General features: G+C 34.3%; 1 protein-coding gene across 1 annotated transcript in view; it reads right to left on the minus strand.

Moving 5' to 3' along the window:
* Positions 1 to 10,282, minus strand: part of LOC131415590 (killer cell lectin-like receptor subfamily E member 1) — a 27,487-nt gene extending 17,205 nt beyond the window's left edge. Inside the window, exons 1-5 of the mRNA XM_058557419.1 lie at positions 10,204 to 10,282; positions 6,905 to 7,003; positions 6,331 to 6,399; positions 5,338 to 5,489; positions 4,301 to 4,428 (exon numbers count right to left, since the gene is read on the minus strand). Coding sequence (XP_058413402.1) covers positions 4,330 to 4,428; positions 5,338 to 5,489; positions 6,331 to 6,399; positions 6,905 to 7,003; positions 10,204 to 10,282 — 498 coding nt within the window. The 3' untranslated portion in view covers positions 4,301 to 4,329. The remainder of the gene's footprint in view (positions 1 to 4,300; positions 4,429 to 5,337; positions 5,490 to 6,330; positions 6,400 to 6,904; positions 7,004 to 10,203) is intronic.
* Between the last annotated feature and the right edge of the window lie 15,947 nt (positions 10,283 to 26,229).

Below are 26,229 nucleotides of genomic sequence, written 5' to 3' on the forward strand. Positions count from 1 at the left end.
GACTGGTAGTTTACATAAACCTAAACATCAGTATGAAATTATGGTGATAAAATTTATTTTGAAAGTACTGGAAATTTGAACATCTTTTTTTTTTTTTTTTAATTGCAGTAACATTGGTTTATAACATCTTAAACTGAATTTATTTACTACCTCTGTCGCAGTAATGGAGGGATTTATTTAATAATTCTGTCCCAATAGCGTTCCTTCACATTCCTTATTTTCTTTGTATTATCCTAGTCTACTAATATGTGGTTTATTGTATTTATACTGTTACACATTATAAAGTAGAGTCAAAGAATAATATATGGACTTCAATGTTTAATGACATCTATTTTTAGCTAAATAAATTTTTCACATAGTTGAAATCTTCACACTGGGAAATCTCAGGTGTTCATTTTTCTTTTCTTTCTGATGTATTTTATCGAATCCGAATATATTGTCTGCTTACAGATACAGTAGCCATTACTTTGGCAATCTTCAGCAGCTATCTGGCCATATTTTATATGTACGCATTTATTATTAGCATTCACATGTCCTGGAATTTGAAGCCTAGCAGAGAAAATACTTTCCATTAAATGCTGAATTTGCTTTATATCTTAATTGTATTCTTAAAATCCATAATGTTTATAAAGAAGCAGAAATGTCACTTTTCCAGTTCTCCAACAATACAAATAATGAATATATTAAGGGTCATCCAAAATTTAACATTAAATCTGGAATTCGGGTGGTAACAATGTCTTTAATTCTGGCTCTCATCTCTGCGACCTCAGACAATTTCAGAGTATCTTCTGTTTTCACTGGGGTTTACTATATTTCTTCTCTATATTAGTACTTTGATAAACATGTTCTACCGTATACGTAGTACAACAAAATTGTTGTTAATTATCAGTAACAAGTTATTCTCTGCTGGAAAAGTTTAGCTTGCTCCTTCCAGAGTAGAAATCAGAATCCTCTATATTAGTAAGTATAGGCAACAATTTCAAAAGGTCAAATATTCAAATACATCAATGATAATCAAAGCAATTCAGAAAGTTCTCATGAAATATGTGCTATCATCCCTGAAGAAGAACATACATTTACTATATTAAAAGCAGTTATTTCTAATAACTATCATTATTAGAAAGGAAAATGCAATCACTTAGAATTCTAGGTAAATCTGAAGTCTTAATTTGAACACAGGGTTTGTGTTAGAAAATCATGTCTGGAAGAGTGACAACAGATCTTAACTCAGGGTGAATCTTCCTCAGCAAAAAAAAAAAAAAAGAAAAAGAAAATCATGTCTGTTAAGTGTGTGTATATTGGAAAGAGTCTTGCATATTTTATTCATAAGATTTTAAAGTAGAAATCATTTTTTTTTTTCGTGAGGAAGATTGGCCCTGAGCTAACATCTGCCAATGCTCCTCTTTTTGCTGAGGAAGACTGGCCCTGGGTTAACATCCATGCCCATCTTCCTCTGCTTTATATGGGATGCTGCCACAGCGTGGCTTGACAAGCGGTGCGTTGGTGCATGCCCAGGATCTGAACCGGCGAACCCCAGGCCACTGCAGCAGAGCATGCGTACTTAACCGCTTGCACCACCGGGCTGGCCCCTAGAAATTATATTTTTATATTTGAATCATGTATTTAAAAATTTATTTGACATTAATTTACTCTTAAGACTTGCGGTAGGAAGGAGAAGAGGGGAAGAAGGTGAGATAATACTTTTATTGAGTTCTTATGTGTCACACACTTTCCATAAACTTAAATTTATCAATTAAAATATTTTCACACGCACACTAGAAAGTAGGTTCTATTATTCACCACATTTTATAGATGATGAAACAGAAACTGAAGCACAGAGTGTTTGAATAACAAGACTAAGATCACACAAGTGGCAGAGCCAAGATGCAAATCTGGGCAGTTTAGCTTCAGAGCCTGTGCTATTAATTACTTACTATATTAAAGTGTGGAAGTGAAAACTGGGAAGCTAAGTTATTGGTATTTCAGTATTTCCCAGAGTCTTACTAAACTGGCTTTTACACACATAGTGGTCTACTTGTTCACATTGGGAATCACATAGGGAGTCTTATAGGGATGTATTTGTAGAAAATAAAATGAAAAATCAATATATAGGAATTTGGGCTAGAAAGAGAAAATACCAATTTTAAAGCACAAAACATAGAAAAGAAACCTGGAGACGAATGATAAATATGGTGAATTAGATATTCAATCTGTAAATGATAGATTGGGAATTTTCATCAGTTTTATAGACTGACTGCTACAAACTTTTTTTGTAATATATCTTTATGTATATATATGTGGGTACTGTATATACAGGTGTTTGAAATAATGTTTAAATTAGAGTGGTATATTGGGAAGATATGATCTTGAAAAACATAATTCATCAAAGCAGCATATTAAAATTTCCGATTTTCAAAATCAATTCTTTTCTGCTGCACAATTATCACTAAGTTTCAAAAATGTGTTCATATACAATAGAGTACAACATGGCATGGACGTTTGGGCACTTGATATACAGATATTTGTTCTATGATAATTCAGAATCATTACATTGTTTCAAATCTTCAGCCACTACTGCATCCATAATCTGGTAATAATATGGTTAACCGCACATATAATTAATTGTAGACAATTGTTATCACTTTTCCAGGAAAGCTTTATAAGGATGTTTGGCTTTTCCAAACTTGTTAGTAGGAGAATTTCATTGTTAATATAACAATAAAATTGAACATTTTTGGCTAGTTTTATCACTAGTAGTCAGAAGTTTCATCTTTCCCTCACTCCATTCAATTTTTGATGATTTGATTTCATAATGCATGAGGAAGTCCAGAGAAGAAGTTTGTATGCCACAATCAAAATATCTGGGATATTGAGTTGAGGTATATGATTGTAGTGTAATGGATCTTAAACTATGCTGTATATTATAACTTCATGGAATTCGTTTTTGGAATGCAATTTTACACATCCAACTTCCAGATAGCCTAATAAAATCATCTGAGTTGAGGCTTAGAGATCTTCCTTTTTATAAAGTATGTAGTAGATCAAATAATGTCCCCCTAAAATTTCTGTCCACTCAGAACCTCAGAATGTGACCTTGTTTGGAAATAGGTTCTTTCTTGATATAATTAAGGTAAGGATCACGATGAAATCATATTACATTGGGCCCTAAATCCAATGAGAATATCTTTGTAAGAGAGAAATGGTCACACAGAGATGCAGAGATGAAAGCAATGTGAAGTGGGAGATATATATTTAAACGATGCCAAGAATTGCCAGCTATCATCTCTGGGGCCTCAAGCAATTTAAAAATAGCTTCCAGGCGGCCGGCCTGGTGGCACAGAAGTTAAGTGCGCATGCTCCGCTTTGGAGGCCTGAGGGTTCGCATCTTTGGATCCCAGGCGTGCACTGACACATCCCTTGTCAAGCCATGCTGTGGCAGTGTCCCATATAAAGTAGAGGAAGATGGGCACGGATGTTAGCCCACGGCCGATCTTCCTCAGCAATAAAAGAGAAGGATTGACATCAGACGTTAGCTCAGGGCTAGTCTTCCTCACAAAAAATAAAATAAAATAAAAAAATAATTTAAAAAAAGATAGCTTCCATTTTCAACTGGAGCCAATTTTACTATATTTTCTTTATACATTAGCATTTTAATAAACAAATTCTGCAATATACACAGTATAACAAAATTGTTGTTAATCATCAATAACAACAAATTTTCTCCCTGAAAACTTTAGCTAGCTCTTCCAAGAGAAAGCAGCTTTCAGAAGGAATCAACTCTACCAACACTTTTTTCAGACTTCTGCCCTCCTGAATTGCGAAAGAAAAAATTCTTGTTGTTTTAAGCCACACAGTTGTGATAATTTGTTATGATGGCCCTAGCAAACCAATGTGAAGTACATTGGGTGAGTCCTAGAGAGGTAGAGAGCAAACTTTTAGAAAATTTCATTGTGTGTACATGTCTTGGAGTGAAACAACCATATTAAAATTAAAATGACATACCTGATATGTAATCTTATGCACGTTTATTTATTCAGTTACCTTTTAATAAAATGCAGAATAATAATACCCCAGTCATAGAATTGATAAGCAATCTAAATGAGTTATGAAAGTAAAATGTTTAGCTTAGTACATTAACTATTTTACTCCCTTTTTCCACCTATCCTATCTTTTCCTGGTTGATTTATTATGTATCCATCTGTTACAAAATCTAACATCTGCCCATATCCACACTAAATATTTAGATTTGGAAAAAAATATATTATTCTGGACTGAAATTTTAAAACAGCAAGAGACTTACTTGTCCAGGGTAAGATGTGTGCCATCTAATCAAACCCATTTCAGCTGTTTGCTGTTGTAGTATAAACAGATCAAAAACTTTTCTTGATGCATATCACATTGCATTTTTGACAATTTCATTACAAAATTCTGCAGAGTGAAAGGAAAATAAGTCAGAAAGCGGAACTCCCCTGAGAAAGAGGAATATAATGGTTTAAATATGTATATTTCATTTATAAATTTCCCTTTGGAATCTCTGTTCTATTATATTGAAAGAATCTGGAGGGATTAATCCTAGGTTCCTGAGCCATAGGCTGGATGTTAATAGCTAGTGACGCATTTATTCATTGAGCAATTATTTTTTTAGTCTACATTTTATTCTAAGCATTTTCTTAGGTTATGGATTGTAAAAGTGAGCAAAAATCTTATAGCTTTAGTCACTTAGATTAGAACAACATAGAAAAATAGAATGACTTTAATTGAGCCTACGTAATACGTTGCGACACATGCTGCGAGAGTGGAAATACAGGCTCAAAGAAGAATGAGCAGTGCATTTTAACCGGTCTTGGTGAACCAAGGATGTTTTCCAAGGGGATTGTCTAATAAGCTAAAATCTAAAATGAGGATGCATTAACTAAGAGAAGACAGTTTGGGGTGGGACATGGAGGAGATAAAATTTGTCACAAGCAGATGAAACAAGGACATGAAAGGACACAGGGTGACCATGATGAATTTAAGGAACTTCAATACACTGGAGACCACGACATGCTTCTCTTAGAGCAGTGTGGTGGAGAGTTATTAACAGCTGAGGAGGCCAAGGAAATACGTAGGAATCAGACTACAAATGACCTCATAGACATTTATTTGTACTTTTTCCTAAGTGCTGAGAAAAGCCACTCAAGTATTATTGAAGTACACATTCAAAATTACAGTCCATTTGTAAATATTTCTGTGACTGCAATATAGAAAGTGTTTCAGAAAGGTATAAAACTTGAGTGGTTGCTGTCATTCTTAAAATTTTCTGATACTGAAATTTACGAAACAAAATCTTGTCTTTACCATCTCTTCTTCAATATTCAATTTAAGGAAACTTGAATCTAAACCAATGCAATAACGTTGACATTCTTTCCAAGGAAACATGTTTCTTGAAAAATAGTAACAGTTTTCTCCACGCTGATGCCAGTTGCTTGAACATGTGGGATATTTCCAAACTGTTAAAAAAATTGGAATATAACTGAATGCCTTCCATCAGAGCAATTCACATCCAGTAAGGTCACATAGCAAATCTACCCTCTACAAAACAAACTATCGTTTGATTTTTACATTATAGACTGTGTGCACTTAAATTTAGCATTAGATTGATCTTAAATTAATAATTCACCTCGTTAAACATTTTAGTCTTTAAGATTCATAAGATGCATATTGGGAAACAAATTTTTTAAAAAATCACAATATTAGAAACATATCCAATATACGTAACTGTTAAAATTGTTAATATAATGTTCTTTGTTTTCAAAATGAAAATGATGGGCCGGCCCCGTGGCTTAGCGGTTGGGTGCACGCGCTCCGCTGCTGGCGGCCTGGGCGCTTCTCCGGCCATGCTGAGGCCGCCTCCCACATGCAGCAGCTGTAAGGATGTGCAGCTATGACATACAACTATCTACTGGGGCTTTGGGGGAAAAAATAAACAAAAATAAAATTACAAAATGAAAATGAAACGTGTACATTTATTTAAAAAAGCGGGAAGTTTCAAAAATTAGATAATAAATATAGAAAAAAGGTATAAATAGATATCCATCCAATAAAAACTGATGATACCTTGTCAAAATATTTCATTCAACCTTAGATCATCATTTCATAGTGCCATCATTTTGAGTGTATAAATAATATATATATATGACTACACGAGAAATACTCTTTGATATACAAGTAGATTTGACGCATATCTGCTTACATGTATCCAGTTATATTATCAAGCAAATAGTTGATACATACTTAATTCTCTTCTCTCCTGCAAATGAAATTACCACTCAGAGACTCTTCCAAAATTACCTGTTTTATTTGCTTCCTTGAAGGAGAGATTTCCTGGACATCCTTCTGCTTGAAATGACTTCTGATTCACTGAAAAGAGCACAGAAAGTTCAGTTTTAAACATAAAAAGAAAAATAATTGGACATTCCTATGTGCAAGACATTGTACTGAATTCGTAAATGCAAAAATGATTAATGAAACTTCATTTGCTTCAAAGAACTCGAATGTAATAGAGTCATAAACATAAAAATCAAATTACAATATAAGTAAGACAAGTTCATATCGCAATTGATCACAGAAGAAGGAAACTTTGTTCTGACAACAGTGTGAGCAATTTTTTCACAGAGAGAGACTTTTCAAAAAAGAATTTCTGGTAAAGGAAACATGAAAACAAATAGTAAGGCATTTAGTAAAGTTCATGACATGCTTAAAAATAAACAATAATTTGATATGTCTCCAAAAAATCACCTTCAGTTCTGGGCAGAGAATACTGTATTTGGTCAAGGGATCGAATTGATTAAAAAATGTATTACCTTCATCAGATTTCACCATGCGAGTAATGGAAAAGCAGGTTTTGTTTTACATAGTGACTTACACTCTATGGCTAAGATTCCAACAGACAAAAGAAGTACCAGGCAAATGATGCACAGAATCACTGCAATGAATTTCCATGAAGAAGCCGCAGTAAGGCCATCTACAGACAGACATAAATCAACCTTGTGACATCAGCTTCTAAACGTTTATTCAGAGTTCTTCTTCTATTTTAGGTGCTATACAACAACTATACAACAACATAGCTCACATACTAAAAATAGGGAAAAAGGAGGTAGTCTACAAAATCATAATTCTTTTTGAGTGAATGAGACAGTGGAATTCAAAAAGCAATCATGTGAACTAAATTCTAAAGAGATGATAAGTACTATTTCTGTGGAAAGGTGGGACACACACTACTTCACCTTTGGCAAAGCACAGGAAGAAATGTGGCAGCCATAAAAGCAGTGAAAAATTTTAACAAATATTCAAGACTAAGAGCAGCTTATCATGAAACTTTAGAACCCCTTGGAGCCATAGACCAATGGGAGTTCACACTAGATTGCCAGTTATTCTCTGTTGGCTTCCACTGGGTGCTAACGGAAAGATGAAGAAAGTTCAGAAGACCCGAGTGATCTCCTTTCTGTGGCACAGGTCTACAGCGTCTGCCAAAGTTTGTGGGTAAATCTGGAGACCATCCCTCCTTTGGGCTCTGCCTAAGTAAAAAGTGGTAAATGGCTGCCCCTGAGGCACAAACATAAAACCCACCTTATGCCCTGGGTATCCTGACTCCAGGACCCGGATAAAGGCAAGCTACCACTGGAGAAGGAGGAATATATGCTCCACCACCACCATCACCTGCCACCTCACCCATTCTAGGAAAAATTCAGCTACTACTGGAGGAAAAAGTGGAAATCGAGTCTTCCCATATGCTGCACTGATGATAGGTAAAAGCCACCTGCTTCTAGAAAAGGAGCAGAAAACCAGCTTATTCCCAGGATTCTAAAATGGTACAAAGCAAAGGACCTCAGGTGAGGAAGAGAGAGGAAAATGCTTTACACACGAGATCCACCAATACAGGACAGATGCCACAGAGGAAGAGACAGAAAATCTGCCTGCCTGAGCAATAAACTCTACACTGAGTAGGACACATGTTTAAAAGATAATACATTGAAAACCAGATCTGGAGATGGATCCTTTGTTGTGATTTCTAGGCAGGGAATTTGAAATAACAATGATTTATAGGTTAAAGTATCTAATGGGAAAGATGGAAATCAGCATAAATATATGGGGCATTTCAGTATAGATATGAAATTTATATGCGTAAAATGGAAATGCTATGAATAAAAAATGTGGAATCAGAGATAAGTAACGTGTTCCATGGACTTGTCAGTAGACTCAACACAGCAGATAAAAGACTATCTCTATGATCAGACTGATGATTTTACCTTTTATATCTTCTGGGCCTTTACTCCAAAATTTGACACTACATAAATCTTTTTCCTTAAACTCCCTAAATTTGGATTTCTTGAATTTGCATTCTTCAGACTCCAATGATATTATCTAAATCCACTTGTCAGAGTGGAGTAGGTGAAAAACAGTGGTGCTGTGGCCATCCTTTGTTAATCTGACTGAATTCCATATCTTTCACTTCAAACATCAAATTTGTGCAAAATATTTATATAAGCATAATACAGAGCATATTTATATATATGTGAATATTCCTTCCTTTGGCCTCCCCAACCCCAAGAGAATGTTGTCTTTAATCACTTAGATTATTTTTATCTCTCTTTTTCAATATTTAAAAAAAGCTTTTTTTTTTTCCAGTTTGATTTCCAGGTTTTCTGTCATTTTATTTAAAAAAATAGATGAATATTTTTAAAAGGCTAAAATAAAGAAAAAAATGAAAGTTAACCTACATAATAAAGAACTCAGTTAGGCTATGTGGGTTGAAGCAGAGATTTAAGAGCCTCAGGAATGTGATGTTACTCAAATTAAGAAGGTATGCAGAGTGATAGTTTTCAGAGAACATTTATCCTGTAAGAGAAGTTGGCAAAAGAAAAAGAAATCAATTGTGAGAGAGATTGCTATGGTTTATAAATAAAATCCCCTCTAAAGCATATATAAAAATGGAGTTCCTCTGCAAATTCTTATGTTTGTTTTGTTTTACTATTTAAGAAGTGTCTCTAAGCGAAATTGGACACTGGCCATTCCAATCAGAAGGTGGATCTAAGTAAAATTTATTGGGTTATACTTAGAGTACCCTTCCATTATCCACCTTCAGAGCAGATTTAAATCGTTACCCCAGGTCTGACTAGACATGCCATTTTACTAAGACTGAAGAACACCTGAGCTAGTGGCAGAAAGAAATGTTTAAGAAGGATGGATTAGGCTTAAACCATTGGATATTTGTAATATGTCAATAATATTAAGCAAAAATCAAGAAATTAATCTTGATTAATTAATATTAATCAAAAAAGGAATTATAATTTTTCAGGGACGTCTCAGTTCAGAAATGGATATTCAAGGTGGATAAACAGATGTTTGTGACATTATATGAGTTCACTAAATTGTAACAGACTTGAGATCTTCCTCATGAAATGAATAGCTATAATATCAAATTTATTCCATTCTCCATAAGAACTCCTTTACATAATGATAGTCATTTGGGGAATTGATCATTGTTCTGTCTTGAAACTCTATTAAAAATTGGTAAATGATGAACATGTATAAACTGAAAAGACAGAATGAGAAGACAGAAAATAGTGGAGTATGGATAAAAATACGGTTTTGAAAGGCAGAAAGTAGATGGAGGGACAGTCATGAATTAGTCAATCCAGCACAGCCCTGAGGTTAAAAGTAAAGGCACTGGAGTCAAGGCCACTTACTGACTGCATGACCTGGACAGTTTACTTAATTTCTCTTTTCCATAGTTTTCTCATCTGTAAAAAAGTGATAATAGTGCCTAACCCATAAGATAGTTGAGAGAGTTAAACACATTATAGTATTTTAAATGCTTAGAAGAGCTCCTCATTCATAGTAAATGAAAAATAAGCATTAAAAAAATGAGAGGCTGGCCCGGTGGTGTAGTGGTTAAGTTTGCATGCTCTGTTTCAGTGGCCCAGGGTTCGCAGGTTCAGATCCCGGGTGCAGACCTATGCACCACTTCTCAAGCCACGCTGTGGCAGGCATCCCACATATAAAGTAGAGGAAGATGGGTATAGATGTTAGCTCAGGGCCAATATTCCTCAGCAAAAAGAGGAGGATTGGCAACAGATGTTAGGTCAGGGCTAATCTTCCTCACCAAAGGGGAAAAGAAAAGGGGCCTCACAACCAGCCACAAAGAGGATCTGCACTGCCTACCAGGATGCATGAAATGGTCATGTGTCACCACATTGAGGACCTTTCCCAGCCCACCACTGTGCCTGAGGCAGTTGTGCATGCTGAGACAAACAGACAGCACACTGGGGTCCTGTCCCACCCACCAGCAAGCAAAAATTCACTAGAGGGAATCAACAGTAGAGTAGATGACACAGAAGAACAGATCAGCAATCTGGATAAAAGAGTAGAGGAAATCACCCAAGCTGAACAGAAAAAAGAAAAAAAAACTAAAAATCCAAAGACAGTTTAAGGGACCTCTGGGACAACATCAAGTGTACTAACATTAGCATTATAAGTGTCTTAGGAGTAGAAAAAAGGGCAGAGAACTTATTTGAAAAAATAATAGCTGAAAACGTCCCTAAATTGGGGAAGGAAATATACATTCAGGTACAGGAGGCACAGAGAGCACCAAACAAGATAAACACAAAGAGGAGTGCACCAAGACACATTATAATTAAAATGTCATGAATTACAGATAAAGAGAGGGCCAGCACCATGGCATAGCTGTTAAGTGCACATGCTCCACTGCTGGAGGCCAGGATTCAGATCCCGGGTGCTCACCGACGTGCCGCTTGTCAGGCCATGCTGCGGCGGCGTCCCACATAAAGTGGAGGAAGATGGTCATGGATGTTAGCCCAGGGCCGGTCTTCCTCAGCAAAAAGAGGAGGATTGGCATGGATGTTAGCTCAGGGCTGATATTTCTCATAAACAAATAAAATAAATAAATAAATAAAGACAGAGAGAATCTTAAAAGCTGTAAGAGAGAAGCAACAAGTTATGTACAAGGGACATTAGTAAGAGGTCAAACTTCAGAGATCATCAATTTAATATACACCGCTATATACATAGGTTGTTATATATGAACCTCATGGTAATCATAAACCCAAAACCTATAATAAATACACAAAAAATAAAGAAACCCAAACATAACACTAAATAAAGCCACCAAATCACAAGGGAATAGAGGAAGAGAAGAAGAAAGGAACAGAGAACTACAAAAATCTTCAGAACACAAGTAACAAAATGGCATAAGTACATACCTATCAATAGTTACTTAAATGTAAATGTGCTGAATGCTCCAATAAAAGACATAGGGTGGCTGACTGGATTAAAAAAACCAAGAACCATCTATATGCTGCCTACAAGAGACACACATCAGATCTAAAAACACTCACAGGCTGAAAGTGAAAGGATGGAAAAAGATACTCCATGCAAATGGAAATGAAAAGAAAGCTGGCATAGCAATACTTACATCAGACAAAATAGACTTTAAAAACAAAAATTTTTACAAAAGGCAAAGAAGGGCATTATATAATGATAAAAGGAACAATCCAACAAGAGGATATAACACTTGTAAATATCTACATGTCTATAGGAGCACCTAAATACATAAAGCAATTGACATAATAGGAGAAATTGACAATAATACAATAATAATGAGGGACTTTAACACCCCACTTACATCAATGGATAGATCATCCGGACAGAAAATCAATAAGGAAACATTGACCTTAAATGATACATGAGACCTGATGGACTTAATAGATATAAACAGAACATTCCGTCCAAAACAGCAGCATACATATTCTATTCATATGCACATGGAAAATTCTCCAGGATAGATTACATATTAGGCCAGAAAACAAGTCTCAATAAATTTAAGAAGATTGAAATCATATCAAGCATCTTTTCCTACCACAACAGTATGAAACTGGAAATCAACTACAAGAAGAAAACTGGAAAATCACAAATATGTGAAGATTAAACAAAATACTACTGAACAATGGGCATCCTGGGTCAATGAAGAAATCAAAGGAGAAATTTAAAAATACCTGAAGACAAATGAAAATGAAAATACGACATACTAAAATTTACGGGACACAGCAAAAGTAGTACCAACGGGGAAGTTTATAGCAGTAAAGGCCTACCCCAAGAAACAAGAAAACTCTCAAATAAAAAATCTACCATTACAGCTAAAGATAGTAGAAAAAGAAGAACAAAGCCCAAAGTCAGTAGAAAAAATAAAAATTAGAGCAGAAATAAATGAAATAGAGACTAAAATGACAATCAGAAGGATCAATGAAACTAAGAGCTGGTTCTTTGAAAGGATAAACAAAATTGACAAACCTTTAGCTATCTCACTAGGAAAAAAAGAGAAAAGACTCAAATACATAAAATCAGAAACAAAAGAGGAGAAATTACAATGGATACCACAGAAATACAAAGGATTATAAGGGAATACTATGGAAAGCTATATACCAAAAAATTGGATAACCTAGGAGAAATGGATAAATGCTTAGAATCATACAACCTTCCAAAACTGACTCAAGAAAAAGTAGAGAATCCAAATAGACTGATCACTAGTAAGGAGATTGAAACAGTAACCAAAAACCTCCACCAAACCAAAAGTCCAGGACCAGGTGGCTTCTCTGGTGAATTCTACCAAACACTCAAAGATTTAATACTTATTCTGCTCAAACTCTTCCAAAAAATTGAAGACAAGGGAATGTTTCCTAACTCATTTTACAAGGCCAACATCACTCTGTTACCAAAACCAGACAAGAATACATCAAAAGGATTATACACCACAATCAAGTGGAATTTATTCCAGGGAAGCAAGGGTAGTTCAACATCATATACCACATTAACAAAATGAAGAATAAAAATCACGATTATATCAATAGATGCAGAGAAAGTATTTGACAAGATACAGCTTCCATTTATGATAAAAACCCTGAATGAAGTGAGTATAGAAAGAAAGTACCTCAACATAATAAAGGCCGTATATGACAAACGCACAGCCAAAATCATACACAATGGTGAAAAACTGAAAGCTAGCCATCTAAGAACCGAAACAAGACAAAGGATGCCCACCCTCACCACTCTTATTGACATAGTGTTGAAAGTCCTAGCCAGAGCAATTAGGTAAAAAAAAAAGAAATAAAAGGGATGCAAATTGGAAAGGAAGAAGTAAAACTGTCACTATAGGCAGATGACTTGATTTTATTTATATGTAGAAAATCCTAAAACTACTAGAAATAATAAACAAATAAATTTGCAGAGTACAAAATCAACATACAAAAATCAGTTGCCTCTCTGTACACTAACAATGAACTAGCAGAAAGAGAAATCAAGAAAACAATTCCATTTACAATTGCAAAAAAAAAGAATAAATGTCTAGGAATAAATTTAACCAAGGAGATGAAAGACCTGTATACCTGAAAATTATAAGACATTGTCGAGAAAAATTGAAGACACAAAGAAATGGAAAGACATTCTATGTTCCTAGGTTGGAAGAATTAACATAGTTAAAATGTCCATCTTACCTAAAGCAATCTATTGATTCAATGCAATCCCTATCAAAGTCTCAGTGACATTATTCACAGTAATAGTTCAACAAATCCTAAAATTTATATGGAACAACAAAAGACTCCGAATAGCCAAAGCAATCCTGAGAAAAAAGAACAAAGCTGGAGGCATCATAATTCCTGATTTCAGAGCATGCTACAAAGCTGTAGTAATGAAAACAGCATGGTACTGGCACAAAAACAGACACACAGATCAATGGAATAGAATTGAGAGCCCAGAAATAAACCTACACATTTAGGACAGCTAATTTTTGACAAAGGAGCCAAAAACATACAATGGAGAAAGGACAGTCTCTTACATAAATGGTGTTGGGAAACTGGACAACCACATGCAAAAGAATGAAAGTAGACCATTATGTTATACCACACACAAAAATCAACTCAAAATGGATTAAAGACTTGAATGTAAGACCTGAAACCATAAAACTCCTAGAAGAAAACATAGGCAGTATGCTCTTTGACATCAGTCTTAGCAATATTTTTTTGGAATGTCTCCTTAGGCAAGGGAAACAAAAGACAAAATAAAGAAATAGGACTAAAAAAGACTAAAAAGCTTCTGCACAGCAAAGGAAAACAGCAAAAATATGAAAAGACAATCTACCAATTGGAAGATATTTGCAAATCATATATCTGATAATGGGTTAATATTCAAAATATACAAAGAACTCATACAATTCAACACCAAAAACCCAACCAACCCTATTAAAAAATGAGCAGAGGATCAGAACAGACATTTTTCCAAAGAAGATATACAGATGACCAACAGGTACATGAGAAGGTGTTCAACATCACTAATTATTAGGGAAATGCAAATCAAAACCACAATGAGATATCACCTCATGCCTGTTAGACAGCCTGTTATTAAAAAGACAAGAAAATAATAAGTGTTGGAGAGGATGTAGAGAAAAGGGAACCCTTGTACACTGCTGGTGGGAATGTAAATTGGTTCAGCCTTATGGAAAACAGCATGGAGATTCCCCAAAAAATTAAAAATAGAACTACCACATGATCCAACTATTCCACTTTGGGGTATTTATCCAAAGAACATGAAAACACTTGTTCAGAAAGATATATGCACCTCTATGTTCATTGCATTATTTGCAATAGCCAAGACTTGAAAATAATCTAAGTGCCTATTGATGGATGAATGGATAAAGAAGATGTAGTATACATGTACAACGGAATTCTACTCAGCCATAAAAAAAAGATGAAATCTTGCCATCCGGGACAACATGGATGGACCTTGAAGGTAGTATGCTAAGCAAAATAAGTCAGACGGAGTAAGACAAATACCATATGATTTCACTCATAAATGGAAGATAAAAACAACTACAACAACAGCAAACAAAGACATAGCTACAGAGAACAGATCCGTGGTTACCCAGAGAAGCAGGGGGTCGGGGGGAAGGTGAAAGAGGTAAAGGGCAACATTTGTTCTTTGATGAATGGAAATACAGAAACTAGACCCTTGGTGATAAATACAATGTAATCTATACAGAACTCAAACTATAATGATGTACACATGAAATTTATATAATGTTATAAACCAATGTTACCTCAATTAAAAAATATATATATAAAGACAAAAAAAGAGAATGATGGAAAAGTGTAAGGAAAGATTGAATTATGAAAACAAGAGCAAATGCGTAAATATCACGAAGAACTGTTCAACATGCATTTTCAAGACAGAGCACGTGGCCAAATTGAGTTAGGAGGAAGAAGGAGCAGTGAGTGGGCACTGTATATAGGACTGCTCTGCTCCACAGCTTACTGCATTCAACTGTATTAGTGGACTTAGGGTTAAGCTGTTTTTACTTGGTAGTCAGAACAGTAATTTATTAGAGAAAACTGTGTAAAAACCAATTGATGTCCACATTATTTTAACATCCTTATTTGCCAATTACATATTAACTAACTCATATTACAGAAACACACACTGTAGCAGAAGAAAAAAGAAAATTTATTTAAATAATTTATGGTACTATTTTAATGTTTTTAGTGTATGCACTCATATAATTATATATGTGTAAAAATTATTTAAAAGAAGTATGTCCAAATTTTATTTATGTTATTTTTGGTGGTGCAATTAATGTCACAAGTTATTTCCTTCTTTTCTCTTTTTGGTAAGTAGTAATTTTGAGTATTAATTAATGTAGCACTTGCAGAATGATAATACCTTTAAGAAACTACTCTACTCTTCCATTATTTGTTTTTTTCTTTACGACCATAAACACCTCACCACATAGCTGGAAAAAATATTGACCTTTTCCTTGTAAACAGTGAAACCTAAAGGTCAAAAGTTATCTTTGACTAACACTTCAAGAACCATTGATAGGTTCTCATTTTCACAATGTGACATGAAATGTTTATCATCACATATGTCAATCCTTATTTGTAGGTGCCTGAGTGAGGTATATATCAAGGAATGAATTTTAAGAAATTGAGTTAAACTAGGAAAGGCAGACAACCTAAAGTTCCTTGTTAGAAAAGTTAATTGAGAGTCATCTGGGTAGTCGGGGAGAAGAAAAGGCTTTGGACTTTCCAGGTATATACGGAGTTTCAGCAATTACAGACTTGAATGTCTTGAACACTCCATTTAACCATCATAACTCTCTGTTTACGTTTGTATATTGAGTATAAAAATGAAACTTACTTTGTGGAGTTCTTTTGTTATTGATTTACATATGTAAAAGCACTTTATAAACAGTGAAAAACTAAAAAATATTGTTAGGTTAAAATAAATTTAAAAGACACCATAATGACTCTAAGTCATTCTGTTTTGACACATGGAAAGATAGTAATAGTGGTGAAGTATGTTATTTTACACATACTTATGCACATAACACAAACAATAATTTCAGTAATAAAGTTTTCCCATACGAATCTAATGATAACAACTACATACAGTGGTAAGATGAATTGTTCATCAGAAATAAGAAAAAGAAAATTTCTGAATACATTATAGGCAGAGTGTATGAGATGTGAAAGGTTTTTTTTTTAATTGTTAACAATATATCAAGCAAAATTTGAAGATAATTCCTCACTAATCACATGGTAAATGTGTATATCATAAGTAACATTGTAATAATTAACAGTCTAAAAAACTGGAAAGTAATCAGTTGAGGCCCTAGTTAAAAATAATATATCTTAGCCAAAGTCATGAATATCCATTTAACATAAGACAAAATAAAACTAGTAAATTAATATATAGTGCATTTTTAATCATTCCACATATCGATTTAAAACATCTGAGTAATGCAAATTAGCAACAGTGAAAATATAAAGTAAACAAATTTCAAATGATAGGAAGATAGTCAAACTCCATATAATCATATATACCAGTAAAATGATAGCATTGTAGTGTGTGCATCAAGACAGAAGCATGACACTCAAAAAAGATACACTTTGAACACACTATGCTGAGAAATATATAAATCAAAAAAACAAGAAAAAAATAATCCCCAAGTCACAGTAACTGTGTTAGAATAATGAAATTATCTGTACATTTTCTCACTTCCTTATTTCCCAGATATTCTATTATATAGTATTGATATTTTTAAATGACAGAAAATGTAAAATAACATAATTTGATCCCCAAATATTTCACTTACTCAAAAAACATTGATTTGATATTTACCATACAGTTAAAATTATTAAACCTCATGGAAGGGCCCACCCCATGGCTTAGCGGTTAAGTGCGTGCACTCCACTACTGGCGGCCTGGTTTCGGATCCCGGGCGCGCACCAGCGCACCGCTTCTCCGACCATGCTGAGGCCGCGTCCCACATACAGCAACTAGAAGGATGTGCAACTATGACATACAACTATCTACTGGGGCTTTGGGGGAAAAAAGGAGGAGGATTGGCAATAGATGTTAGCTCAGAGCCGGTCTTCCTCAGCAAGAAGAGGAGGATTAGCATGGATGTTAGCTCAGAGCTGATCTTCCTCACAAAAAAAAAAAAAAAAAACTCACGGGAAAAAAGTCATAATCTGCCCTCAAAAGTGTTTATTTTTCTTCTTAAGGAAAAGATAACCATTTAAATTATGTGTGTGCATATGTGCATGTGTGTGCATAGGAGCACGACAGTGCATAATTCTGTATATTTTAAAATGCAATTTAAAATAAGAAAATGTAGAAAGCCCACATACCTTGATGCGTAAAACATGATGAAACTTTTTTTCAGATGTTTCAAGTCTTTGCCTTCTCTGTGGCTGAGATGAATGTTGAAATTGCAAATCAGAGTAAGTTACTCTTGCATCATTCATTACTGAAGGGTAGCGACAAGACAAAAATGAGCAGAAAAACATATTTTTGATTCAAGTAAATTGTGAAATCAGTAAGTAAAATTGGTGTTGAATAAAATGTTTCCTCAAATTCTTCCTTCTCTGGTATATTTTCCTCCTATATTTGCTTATTATAATTTTAGTTTATTCACTCTGTAAATTAAATTTCACCACCTTTAATAAAACTCTCATATCCTTCAATAACAATTAATCTTTTTCCAATTTCTCTCATTCTTCTTTGTCACCATACTATCAATTATCTCCTCTTATCTTGCTTTCATTAATGTCTCCCTACTGTATTATGAACTCCTTGTTACATCTTACTAATCTTTGTTACTGCCATAATTGTTTATTAGATTTCTTTATGCTGTATACAAAACAGTTAAATTTGTATTCAAAACTGATGTTTTGTGTACTAAATAAATTCTAGTTTGGGAGGCATTTGGAAACTATTTTTCCTGAATAAAAGATTTTAGAAAGTTTGAGGGAAATCCATGTGAGATATTTTTACTCTCTTACTAGAAGATAATATACCCAAGATCTTCATTATCAAAAAACACATCCTATGAGAAGGTTAATTATAGTTTACTCTGATTTAATTTTGTATTTCCGTATTTGTTTTCTTTAAACCCCTATTTTATATCACTTAATTTCTAGGTGTCATAAAATGTCATATCAAATAATAACAGTAACAATAATAATAAATAACTGAATATAAATAATAATTAGAATAGCCTCATTAAGATTACTCAAGTACACCTGATTTCCCTCCTAGCATCTCTCGTTTCTCAATCACTTCTCCCTTCCTTTCCTCTCTGTCCTCTTTTCTCTACTCTGTCACCCATACATTTATTCCTTTTTCTTCCAAATGATACATATAGAGATATAGATATATAGGTATATATCACTTAAAAATCATATATATATATATATATATATATAATTGGAAAGAAAACATATATACCTGCATATTGATATATCAATCTGTCTTTGGATCTATAACTTTAGTTTCCTTCAATCTAATTTCCCTCAAAATTCTAAAAAATACATGTTGAGAAATAGAATGAATATCCATAAAGTTACCAATACCTGACTTTTAGAAGAAAATCTCTAAACTTTTGCAGAGTGTGTATATATCCTGCGAAGAAGCAGATCTTAACTTTTATAACTGAAGTTCGAATTTAAAAATTTTGATGGTCCTTCATATGGATCACGAGCCCAGTAAAGAAGATAAGAAAAGTAAAAAATACACAGACTAATAATGCCTTTGTCTGTCCTTCAAGAGACTCTGACAGGTGAGTGCAGAGTTCAAGAATAAGAGTGCTCTGGGTGCAACCACACAGGAAACTCTTTTACTGCTGCTCAGTTTAGCTCTGTGTCATCTCTAAATTGGGTCTTTCATTAGTCTTAGTTGCACAACATATCTCATATACTTGCACTAATGGCCAATCAGTTTCACTCAACCATTGCATTATCACAGACGTAATTGAATACCACACTGATTGTTAAGAAAGTAGCTTCAAATATGTTTTTAAATGATTTTCAGTGTACTTTAACTATTATATTCAACACAATTAATATTCTGGAAATATCCTTCATAGGTACTTTTGTGATGTCTCTTTTTGAACTCCTTCAGTTCTAGAGTAGGTACTATTTTTCATCACTAGGAGGTGCATGCATGACTTTTCTCAGTACACCTCAGCATTTATTGTTAGTTGGCTGTCCATCAATTCCCAAAAATCATTCTTATCAGTCATAGTCACTAAAAAACAAAAAGAAATAACAAATGCTAATCAATGAATTATTCACATTCATGTAAAATTCAATTTGTCAAAATAATTTCATTCTTTGTGTGATAGAAAACATTTAACACAAAAGACAATTCTAGCATTGTTTTAGCTTAGGTTAGTTTAAATTTTGTATTCATTTTACACTTTTCTTTAACATGTTCAAAGATTTTTATCTAATTAATCTGGGTTCATTTCTTCTTCACCCTCAGGAAAATAAATATATTTCAAACTACTAAGTTAAAAGAAAAGATATTCAGGTAAATAAATAATATGTAGAAAAGAGGGCAAAAACCCCTTAATAACTGTATAGTTGATTTAGAAAAAAGGGGTAAATATAATAAACTATCAATTAAATCTAAGGAAGTAGGAGAACTTTATAACTAAAAAGTGATAAAATAAATTTTAAAGGAAAAAGCATATTTGACTCCCTCAAATATTTAACTTCCCATTCAATTTTTAAATTTAATATTGAAAATAAATAAGAAGTTAAGAACTACCTATATCTATAAATAATAAACATAAATAATTGTAAAATATATATTGAAAATCCAATTCTATAATATGTAAGACAGAGAACACAGAAAATTCACAGACTTTTAATTAATATTAATGAAAGTCACTAACCAATCAAGAAAAATAAAGAAGGAAAGCTCTAACTACAATAAGATATAACTATTCAGGGGGCAGGCCCAGTGGCGCAAGTGGTTAAGTGCTCACCCTCCGCTGTGGCGGCCTGGGGTTCGCTGGTTCGGATCTCAGACACGCACCGACACACCACTTGTCCAGACATGCTGTGGCGGCGTCCTGTATAAAGTGGAGGAAGAAGGGCACGGATGTTAGCTCATGGCCAGTCTTCCTCAGCAAAAAGAGGAGGATTGGCAGATGTTAGCTCAGGGCTGATCTTCCTCACACAAAAAAAAATATAACTATTCAATTAATCCCACTTGCAGATATTGTTTAAATAGAAACAACCTGTGTTGTTGAGGTAGTAAATGCTATTAGACCAATATTTGAAAATTATATCTACGTTTATTCTCTTTTAAACAGAATTCCACTTTTGGAAATCAATTCCATGAAAATAACCCCAAAACAAGAAACGCTTTGTATTCGAAGTCACTCACTGAAAGAGAATTTATAACTCAAAGTAGAAATTGAAAATATCTGCATGTACTATAACAGGAAAAGATTTAAATGTGATTAACTCAACATAATAGGACAAAGTCATGAGAAAATTTGTTCAAAGAGTGAAAATGTAAAAATATTTATGAAGACTTCCGGGGGCTGGCCCAGTGGCACAGTGGTTAAGTGCGCGTGCTCCACTGTGGCGGCCCGGGGTTCGCTGGTTCGGATCCCGGGCGCGCACCGACGCACTGCTTGGCAAGCCATGCTGTGGCGGCGTCCCATATAAAGTGGAGGAAGATGGGCACAGATGTTAGCCCCGGGCCAGTCTTCCTCAAGGAAAAATGGGGAGGATTGGCATCAGATGTTAGCTCAGAGCTAGTCCTCCTCACAAAAAAAATATATATATGTATATATTTATGAAGATTTTTGTTTGTTCATTTAGTTAAAAGAGTAATGACAAAATTTGTAGTGATAAATTGTGCCCTCACTCAAAAATCATTGCAGCCTCCTGGGTAGGTAACTACTTTTCTTAGATATTTTCACTGCTCGCACAAACATGCACATATAAGCACACACGCACACTTATTATTTCTAGTTTAATTTCATTACAGTCAGAGAAAAACATTGTATGATTTAAATTTTTAAAATTTGTTGAGATTTGTTTTACAGACCAGAATATGGTCTATCTCAGTAAAAGTTGGTGTGCGTTGGAAAATAATACACATTCTTTTGTTGTTGGGTGAAGTGTTTCATAAACGTCAATTAGGGCAATTTGGTTGATGGGGTTCTACAAATTTTCAATATACTTGCTGATTTTTTTTGCTGCTCATATTATCAATTACTACGTGAAATGTGTTGACAGCAGTGACCCCATTTTGTACCCTGGACTCCATTTTGTTAAAAACATGAAACTGCGCTGACCTTGCTGACTTGTCAAAAGGCAATTGTTTGCGGAGACAGGACTTTCCGAAGGACTGTGCAAAAGTAAACTTTTTCTAGTAAATAACAAGATGTCCTTGAGCAAGCTAATGAACTGTAGCATAAATTCACCCTCCCTCAGTAACAATTGAGGTGATTGGTCCTGGGCTCTCCTTGTCGCTAATAAAAGCTCCTGACTTTTACTCCTCGGAGGACATTTTTCTGGCTACTGAAATCTGTCTTCCCTGAATTGCCATTAAGACCCAAAATAAACGCTCTCCTTTTGTTTTGCAGTTGCCTCTTTTTTCTAAGTTGACAACGAAGAGAGGGTTTTTGAAGTCTCCAGCTATAACTGTACATATGTCTTTTCCCTCTTTCACTTTTGTCAAGTTTTACCTCATGAGTTTTGAAGTTTTGTTATTACATTCATAACATTTGAGGTTGTTATAGTTTCCTGATGAATTCTTTTTACTATGTAATATCCTTCCTTTTATGATTAGCACTGCATAGTATAACTTCGTTCATCCTCACTTTTACTTGATACATATTTATAGTATAAGTATCTAAAATGGGTTACTGAAGATAGCATATAACCGTTTCTTGTCTTTTTATTAGCCTAAATATCCTTGTCTTTTAATTGGAGTGTTTACACCATTGATATTTGATGTAATTATTGGTGTAGCTTGGTTTATACCTACTATTTTGCTATTTGTCTCATCTTCCCTTTGTTTGAATTTGACGGAAACTGTCTTCTTGATCAAACTTGAGTCAGGCTCCTCTGAACCCTCCTCTGGACTAGGCCTCACCTTTGGACTCTGTCCTTGTCCCACTTCGTCCAATTTTAGCAACACTCCTACTGGGTTGCAAAATCAGTTTAGAAAAAAATCTCCCACCCCTGATATCTGATCAAATTCCTTTTTCCCCAACCTCATATCTTATCACTGTGGCCTGCATTCAAAACAAATCCTGTCAAGTAGGCCTAACAGAATCCCCCTTCCCTTTGAAATTTCCTCCTAGCAATTTTCCATCCACTGACCCCTGCTCCTTGGCTCTAAATCTCAACTCGTCCTTGTTGTGTTAGAAGTTGAGCCCAATGTCTCTCCCCTATTGCAAAACTGCATTACAGTAGCCCCTATACCTATCTCAATAGTGCTGATTAAAATCTGTTTTACCATTTTAACAAGTTTTATGAATACTTTTTTCTTTAACAAATTTACCTCTTTCCTTCCCTTTTTTGGACCAGCTGAGTACAAAAACATGGGAGTGCAAAAATCTTTTAAATATCCTGTTTTATTTCCTTTGGTTGTATACCCAGGAGTGGAATTGCTGGAGCATATGATACTTCTATTTTTAATTTTTTGAAGAAATTCCATATTGTCTTCCATAGTGGCTGAACCAATTTGCATTCCACCAACAGTGTACAAGTTTTCCTATTTTTTTACATCCTCACCAACACGTGTTATCTCGTCTTCTTGATGATAGCAATTCTAATAGGTGCGAAGTGACATCTCACTGTGGTTTTGATTTGCATTTCCCTGGTGACTAGTGATATTTAGCATCTTTTCATGTATCTGTTTGCCATTTGGATGTCTTATTTGGAAAAACCTCTATTTAGTTCCTCCGCCAACTTTTTAATCAGATTGCCTTTTTGTTACTGAGTTGTATGAGTTCTTTATGTATTTTTGATTTTAACCTGTTATTTTATACATTTTGCAAATATTTTCTCCCATTCTGTAGATTGCCTTTTCTTTCTTTTTTTTTTTTTTTTTTTTTGGTGCGGAAGATTTGCCCTAAGCTAACCTCTGTGCCCATCATCCTCTATTTTGTATATGGGACGCCACAACAGCATGGCTTGATGAGTGGTGTGTATGTCCATGCCCAGGATTCAAATCGGCGAACCCCAGGCCGCTGAAGCAGACCACGCTAACTTAACTGCTAGGCCACTGGGCCAGCCCCAGCCTTTTCATTTTTTGATTATTTCTTTTGCTGTGTAGAAGCATTTTAGTTTGATGTAGTCTCACTTGTTGATTTTTGTTTTTGTTGCTTGTGTTTTTGGAATCATATGTAAAAAACCATTGTCGAGACGAATGTCAGCAAGATCCTTTCCTATCTTCACTTCTAGGAGTTTTGTAGTTTCTGGTCCTATGTTAAAGTCTTTGATACATTTCAAGTTAATTTTTGTGAGTCGTGTAAGATTAGGGTCCAATTTCATTTTTCTGCATGTGGTTATCCAGTTCTCCCAATATCATTTGTTGAAGGGATTATCCTTTCCCCATTGAATGTTCTTGGCTCCTGTGTCAAATATTGGTTAACCATGAACGTGATGGTTTATTTCTGGGCTCTCAATTCTGTTCTATTGGTCTATGAGTCTATTTTTATAACACTACCACACTGTTTTGATTACTGTAACTTTGTAATATTGTTTGAAATCAGAAAGTGTGATGCCTCCAGCTTTTTTCTTATTTCTCAAGATTGCTTTAGCTATTCGGGGTCTTTTGTGGTTCCATATAAATTTTAGGATTGCTTGTTCTATTTCTGTGGAAAATACGATTGGAACTTGGAAAGAGATTACAGTGAATCTATAGATGGCTTTGGTTAGTATGGACATTTTGACAATGTTAAGTCTTCTTAACTGTGAACACAGGATATTGTTTTATTTGTTTGTGTCTCTTTCATTTCATCAAAATCTTCAATATTTCAGTGTACAGATCATTTTCCTCCTGGTTTAAATTTATTCTTAGTATTTTATCATTTTTGGTGCTATTGTGTATAGGACTGTTTTCTTTATTTATTTTTCAGATATTTTGTTGTTAGTGTATAGAAATGCAACTGATTTCTCTATGTAGATATTATATCCTGCAACTTCACTGAATTCCTTGATTAGTTCAAACAGTTTTTTGGTGGGTCTTTAGCATTTTCTCTATATATGATAATATCATCTGCAAAGACAATTTTACTTCTTTTCCAATTTGGATGATTTTTTTCTTGTTGGAATGTTCTAAGACTTCCAATACTGTGTTGAATAAGAATGGTAAAAGGGGACACCCTTGTCTTGTTCCTGATCTTAGAGGAAAAGCTTTCAGTCTTTCAAAATTGAGTATAACGGTAGCTGTGGGCTTGTCATATATGGCCTTTATTATGTTTAGGTATGTTCCTTCTATACCCAATTTGTTGAGCATTTTTACAATGAAAGAATGTTGAATTTTGTCAGATGTTTTTTCTGCAGCTACTGCAATGATCATATGATTTTTATCTTTCACTCTAGTAACGTGATGTATCGTATTTATTGATTTACGTATGTTGAACCATCCTTGCATCCCAGGGATAAATCCTGCTTGATCATATTTTATGATACTTTTTATATGCTGTTAAATTTGGTTTGATAATATTTTGTTGAGAATTTTTGCATCTATATTCATCAGGGATATTGGACTGTAGTGTTCTTTTCTTGTAGTGTCTTTATCTGGCTTTGGTATCAGGGTAATGCTGTTATCATAAAATTAGTTTGTAAGTGTTCCCTCTTCTTCAATTTTTTGCAAGAGTTAAGAAGGATTGGAATAATTCTTCTTTAAATGTTAGGTAGAATTCACTAGGGAAGCCATCTGGCCTCGGGCGTTTCCTTGTTGGGAGGTTTTTGATTAGTGCTTTAATCTCCTAGGTTATTGGTCTGTTCAGATTTTCTATTTCTTTATGATTCAGTTTTGCTAGGTTGTATGTTTCTAGGAATTTATTCATTTCTCCTAGATTATCCAATTTGTTAGTGTAGAATTGTTCATAGTAGTCTCTATGATCCTTTGTTATTTCTGTGGTATTACTTGTAATGTCTCCACTATCATTTCTGATTTTATTTACTTGAGTTGTCCTTCTTTTTTTCTTAGTTTAGCCAATGGTTTGTCAATTTTGTCTTCCAAACAACCGGCTGTTAGTTTCATTAATGTTTTCTATTGTTTTACTGGACTCTATTTCATTTATTCCCACTCTGATCTTACTTCTCTTTACTTACTTACTTCTGCTAAATTTGAGCTAGTTGGATCTTCTTTTTCCGGTTCTTTGAAGTGTAAGGTTAGGTTATGTGAGATATTTCTTTTTTCTTAATGTAGACATTTATCACTATAAACTTCCCTATTAGAATTGCTTTTGTAGCATCCCATAGGCTTTAACATGTTGTTTCCATTTACATTTGTTTCAAGATATCTTTTCATTTCCTTTTTTATTTCTTCTTTAACCAATTGGTTTTTCAAGAGAGTGTTAACTTCTACATATTTGTGAGTTATCTACCTTTCCTCTTGTTACTGATTTCTAGTTTCATAGCATGGTAGTCAGAAAAGATACTTGGTATGATTTCAATCTTTTTAAATTTGCTAAGTCTTATTTTGTGACCTGTCATTTGATCTTTCCTGGAGAATGTTCTATGTGTGCTTGAGAAGAATGTGTATTCTGCTGCTCTTGGATGCAACGTTTTGTATATATCTGTTATGTTTCTTTGGTCTAAAGTACAGTAAAGTCCAACATTTGCTTGTTGATTT

Source organism: Diceros bicornis, chromosome 17, assembly GCF_020826845.1.
Source record: "Diceros bicornis minor isolate mBicDic1 chromosome 17, mDicBic1.mat.cur, whole genome shotgun sequence".
Classification (NCBI taxonomy): Eukaryota; Metazoa; Chordata; class Mammalia; order Perissodactyla; family Rhinocerotidae; genus Diceros; species Diceros bicornis.